The sequence below is a fragment of the Rhincodon typus genome, chromosome 11, assembly GCF_021869965.1.
Source record: "Rhincodon typus isolate 14 chromosome 11, sRhiTyp1.1, whole genome shotgun sequence".
In the NCBI taxonomy this organism is placed as follows: domain Eukaryota; kingdom Metazoa; phylum Chordata; class Chondrichthyes; order Orectolobiformes; family Rhincodontidae; genus Rhincodon; species Rhincodon typus.
The window spans coordinates 27,844,843-27,850,737 of record NC_063342.1 but is presented as its reverse complement, the minus strand read 5'-3'; the positions used below and the strand labels follow the sequence as shown (position 1 = coordinate 27,850,737).

Below are 5,895 nucleotides of genomic sequence, written 5' to 3'. Positions count from 1 at the left end.
TCAAGAGTTCTATCAACTGAACCAAGCTGATTCTACAAAGCATTTTCCCCGCTAACAATGAAACGCGATTCAGAATAAGTCAACAGAAGCAGCTTTGTTAATTATGTTTGGTAAGAATTCTTACAATTTCATCCAGTTGTAAACACACTGGGTCCTGATCACGACCGAAACGCAGAACCAGTACCCTCTCTGCTACGGTCTTAATGATGTGGTCAACGTCTTTCTTAGTTTGTAACTTTGGCAGCAAGAAGCTCATTTTCTCGACGTTCAAGGGAAACGCGAATCGAAAAAAAATAGTTAAACCAAAATTCACAAGCGACATGGGCGGGGAAAGCCAGCCACGAACCGGATGTAAACTGTCATAGGACTACTTCGAAACAATTCCCCAGAAACACAAAAGCAAGAATTATCAAAGCAATTCTAGATAGTAGTTATGCAGCGTGATTAAACAAAGCCTCAAAGTTTGCCATGTATTATTCGATAACAAACGACATTACAAAATAATGCAAGTTATAAGCACTCTGCGGGTGAACAAGGATTGGAAATTGAAAAATCTCGAGTAAATTGAATTGGGCGCATGCAATATTATTTTTAATATTACCCTAGCAGTGTTTTATGACATCGATTGCTAATAATAAAAAAAGGTTTTACAAATCACCAGTCATTTCGTGATTTTAAAACGGTCCTTTAAATACGAGTCTGCATTTTTCATGTGTAGTGCTAGTTTTTTTTAATGTTTAGGAAAGGATAAGTTCAGGGAGTATGGAAAGAGACGGACAGGCGCTGGGTGACCTTCCCCTTCCTTGAGATGGCTGCAGTTTGTGTGAATGAGATCCGGGCAAGGTTCTAGACCACGTTCCAAATCCGAATTTCGTGCCGGACCTCCAGAAGTTCGCAGGTGCTGTTTATTGTGCTATCTCTACTGTTGGGTATAGTTTGTTTGTTCGTTCATTCATTCATTTATTGTGTATTAATGTAATTGAAATTCAAATACCCTGTATGCATCCCTACAGCCCGGACAAGGCGGGTTCTTGAAATTAACCCGTGATCCAGTGGCACCCGTTGGAAAGCCCATCTGGATTGATGTTAATTGCGGAAAGGATCATGCTCTGAGCTCAAATTGAAAAAAAAGACATCTCCGTTTTATTGAGATAGTATCCAGCAAGGTCTCTCCAGGGAAGGAATGTAGAAAATTGGGAGGGAAGGAAAAGTGTGCTATGTGCATTCGTTTAACACCGCTGTGGTTTTGAGAAAATGAAGAGCTTTGTGTTTCAGTCCAAACAGATTTGGCAAGAAGTGATGTTTAATTTGGAAAACATATTTAATAATCCATCTAATATCTTTTTTTCTAACAACAGGTTTTAACATTTCCTGGGATTTATTTGAACGTTGTGGAGACTATTTGTTTTTCAGCAATTTTTGTATTTTGTTGGAACTTATTATGTGGTTCCGTGTTGCCCATTTTTTCCAAACTTTTGCTGGGCATTACAGTCTGCAATTAAAGACTTATGTGAAGAATAAAATGCCTTTGATCAAGTGCCAATTTATGCCACCCCACAGGACACTAGTTTCAACATCATGCATAAAGAATGAGGAGAAAAAAGTCAGCCCTGATAAATTAGACTTGGATATTTGGAAGACTATTATGAAAGAAACTGCATTAGAAGCTCCCAATCCGTGCCCCTCTGAAGATCCTGTGGACTCATTCTCTGCTGCTACACGAGAATTGGTTCAAATGTGGCGACTGGCTGGGAAAGCTGTGCCAGAGAACCTAACTGAGGAGCAGCTGAGCATTGTTCAAGAACTACCTTCCAAATCTGCAAAGAAAAAATATCTTAAGTATCTAGCAATCAAAGAAGGCAAAAAGAAAGCAACAAAGGAGAAACAAAAAATAAGACAAGAAAGAGCAAAGTGTCTTCAAAAGGAAAAAGAAAATGAAGGAGGAGTTGAATTAAAGAACACATTTCTTTTGCAATTCTGGCAGCGGTCTTTTGATGTAATGTACAATTGGAGGGCTGCTCAGTCTATGATGTTTGGTCAGCCACTGATATTTGATATGAGTTATGAAAGCTACATGGCACAGCGAGAAATGGAGAACACTATCTCTCAGCTACTGGAGTGTGAGGGGTTCAACAGAAAATCTTTAGACCCATTCCACGTATATTTTTGTAACATGATCCCGGAGGGATCATATCATAAGGAGTTTTTGAAACGTTATGGGGATGCCTGGGATAGACTCTTGATAACAGTAACAGAAAAGTCATATGTTGACATTTTTCCGAAAGACAAGCTTGTGTATTTAACTGCGGATTCACCTTCTGTATTGAAGAGTTTTCAGCATGATAAAATCTACATCATTGGGTCAATTGTTGATAAATCAATTCAGACAGGGTTGTCCCTTGCAAATGCAAAGCGTTTAAAGTTGGCAACTGCACGCCTTCCTTTGGACGAGTATTTGAAATGGGATATTGGTGCAAAAAACCTTACATTAAATCAAATGATCAGCATTTTGCTTACTGTGAAAGAAACTGGTAACTGGCAAGAAGCTCTCAAATTTGTTCCAAAAAGAAAACATGAAGGATTTTTACCAGTTCCAGAACAGAAATACTGTAATCAATCTAAAAGTTACCAGAACAAGACAAGAATTGACAAGGAACCAATAAAGAAAGCCAGGAGGCAAAAGTCAACTTTAAGTTTAAGTCAAGGCGTAGAAAAATCATCAGATAAGAAAAGATGGTGGCTGGAGGAAGATTAAAGATCCTTAAAACATTTTAAGTACTGACTTACCTGAAAGAAATAGCTTTATTAGTACACAGAATTTCATACTGCATTGAAATATCAGAAGATGCAAGTCTGACTATTGTGCGTATCTCTCCATATCAGTGTGTTGATTTTAGACCATAATTACAAGAAAAACTGCAAAGCAATAAAAATTGTGTATTTAGCTCCCAGGTCAAATAGAGAATTATTCACTGTGTAACTGAAGCATACATACTAGGGTCATTCCGAATTGGATCCCTAGTTAGTGTGAATGAGCTGATTTCAGCCAGGTCTCTTTGTGATATTCCAAATTGGATTGCTTCTTCAGGACTTTGACCGTGTAAAAATTATCCAGGACTCACCAATTTGTTATCTATTAACTCGAACTCTTACTGGCACCAAGAACAGGATTAGGCAAACTGATTTTCCACATACCCACTCACCCTGCAAACATTCTGGCAAGAATTCTATTTGAATAATAACAACTTGAACAACCGGTGGCAAGAGTCATCATTCCATTTCATTTCCTATCTTATCCAGAGTGATAAATTACTGGACAATCTTGGGGAATAAAATGACACTTTTAACAAATTGGGTCTGTATTGAATTAATCATTATTTCCCAGAATAGTTAAGGGGAAGCTGAGAACATTGTATTTGTATTTGGCCTTACCATCCCTCAACCAGACAACCATTAAAAAGCAAACCAACTCCTCACTGTTGGTAGCTGTTTAGTGTCTACTGTTGAGATTACTTTGGTGTGAATTTTGAATGAGTGTATGATTGGGATTATATTTAATAATTAATACAATCACTTCCCCTGCTGCAATTCACTAAGTAGAATTAGTAGAATAACTAAGGTACAAGGTACTTGAGGACTTGTGGACTTGTGGTTTTTGGTATGAGCATGAGCTATGTTGTTTAGGAATGGTAGAATTATAAAAAGAAGTAAAACAAATTATTTGGATGGGGGGGCAACACTTACTGCTATCAAAGCAGTCAAACTCAACTGAAGCGGTTAAGAAAACAAGATTAACTTAGCAGTTAGAAATCTACCACATACCATAATGAGTCACTTTTGTAGAGCTTTCTTTCAAATGATTAACTGCCAAAAAATGCAAAATTAAAACAGAACATCTACCTGATCCACAAAAAGGTATATCTGCCCTGAAAGATTGAAAGAAAGTTGTTAAATGTACAAAGGAATTTCACCAAATAATTTGATGGAGACAATTTATAGTTTTCATTTAATTTTAGTATTTGTTTTAAAAACAAATCCTACGTGAAAGAAAAGGTTTTGAAAAGATATGGCAGCAGGATGGGTAAATGCAATTAGAACTACTTAGCCACATAGGGCTGAATGGTTCATTACCATAATGTAAGTTCAATGAATGAAGTTGTCACTGTAGATCTGATTGGGTTATAGCTACATATTTTCTCTAAACATTTAATTTCAATAAATTAAACATTGTCAATAAAGACTGTAATTTAGAACAAAATAACTGGAAAACATTGTTAGTAGTAAAATGCAAGCAAAAGTCGTGCATCGCTTTTTCAGAAACATTTTAGTGGTGTGTCAACCCGACACAACATTTGTTGAAGTTATGTTGACATAATTGTGTACATATGTATAATTCTGTATATATCAATGTGATTGAAAACATTTCAAATCTGGCAGTTGAGAGATAGAAGCATCGCTGAAGAACAGAAGCTTGGACATTTTTGCATAATGTTTTTAAGTTGGGTGATTTTTTTTTTTAAATAGCTGCCCTGTCTGCATGTTGTAATTTCTGTGTATGAGTATATTTTCTGGAAGTATAAAGTGCTAGGTCCTTAATGTCCGGACTGCTTCTGATCTCTGGTTGGCCTACTCCAGTATTAAGAAAATAAGAGTGAACAGTACTATATTTAGGGCCTTTTCAACACAAGACTTTTCAAGTCACTTCACTGCAAAGCAAGTCCTTTTGAAATATAGTCACACTATTATTGTAATCTAGAAAATATAACTGCCAATCTGTATCAGCAAGTTCTACAAACAGCAATTAAATAACAGATGAGACTTCCTACTTTGAGTGTTAGTCATGAAAGAAATTTATTTGTACATTGCTAGCTAGGACAGCATTTATTGCTTATCCCTCATTGCCCTGGAGAAGGCAGTGGTGAGTTGCCTTCCAGAACTGCAGCAATCCTGTTGGAAAGGGAGCTTCAGGATTTTGACTTACTGATGATGAAGAAATGGTGATATAGTTCCAAGGCAACATGAAAGGTAGCTTGGAAGGGAACAGGTAGGTGATTGCATTTCAATGCATCTGATACCCTTGGCCTTCTAGGTGATGTAGGTCATGGGTTTGAAGAATGCTGTCAAAGAAACCTAGTTACTGCAACGAATCCTGTAGATGGTTCACACTGCTGCCACTTTTGTATTAGTGACAAAGCGAGTAAATGTTGAAGTGATGGATGGGATGCCAATCAAGCAGACTTCTTTGTCGTGGATAGTCTCAAGATCCTGCAATGTTTTTGGAACTACGTTCATCCAGACGAGTGGAAAGTATTCTATCACGCCCCTAACTTGTGCCTTGTAGATCATGGGCAGGCATTGAGGAGATGGGAAGTGAGTCACTTGTTGCAAAAATTCAAATTGACTAGCTGTTGCAGGCCTAGCATTTATAGGTATTATGCTGTCCAATTCAGGTTCTGGTCAATGACCAGAACAATTGCTAAAATTCCCCTGCTCTTTTTTTAAAATAGTGCTATAAAATCCTTAACATCACCCTGAGATGAGAAAATTGGAGGCTCAGTTTGCCATCTCATCCTAAAAACCATAGCCACCGCAGTGAGGTCAAGTGGCATTTGTGAAGAGATCAATCAAGTTATCATTTCAAATACAGACTCCTCATCTGAATTAGGTCAGTGGAATTAAAAGAAAAGCTGTTCAATATAAGAGCAAGCTCAACCGCACAGAGGGATGTAATAGTGGTTGGATCACTATTCAAGGAAGAATCAGAGATCTGCTGGCTGTATAATGAAGACGGAGGTGTGGATATCCATAATGGAAAGGAGCTGATTAAGACCACTAAAGTGGAATTCATTTAATTGGAGACAACAAGGTGCAGGGCTGGATGAACACAGCAGGCCA

The 5,895-nt window shown here is 37.6% G+C and overlaps 2 protein-coding genes across 3 annotated transcripts in view; one reads left to right on the top strand and one right to left on the bottom strand.

The window, feature by feature from the left end:
* txnl4b (thioredoxin-like 4B) overlaps positions 1–384 on the bottom strand; it is an 8,450-nt gene extending 8,066 nt beyond the window's left edge. Inside the window, exon 1 of the mRNA XM_020528057.2 lies at positions 125–384. Coding sequence (XP_020383646.1) covers positions 125–322 — 198 coding nt within the window. The 5' untranslated portion in view covers positions 323–384. The remainder of the gene's footprint in view (positions 1–124) is intronic.
* Positions 385–476: 92 nt separating this feature from the next.
* LOC109928032 (tRNA methyltransferase 10 homolog C) lies at positions 477–2,944 on the top strand. Of its 2 annotated transcripts, none has more exons than XM_048603275.1 (2): positions 477–898; positions 1,561–2,944. In XM_048603275.1, the coding sequence occupies exons 1-2, from the start codon at positions 828–830 to the stop codon at positions 2,753–2,755; spliced, it is 1,266 nt and encodes a 421-aa protein (XP_048459232.1). In that variant the 5' UTR covers positions 477–827; the 3' UTR covers positions 2,756–2,944. The 2 variants fall into 2 exon arrangements, with proteins under 2 accessions (XP_048459232.1, XP_020383643.2); XM_020528054.2 differs by having other exon boundaries at positions 767–898; positions 1,359–2,944.
* The last annotated feature ends 2,951 nt before the right edge of the window (positions 2,945–5,895 follow it).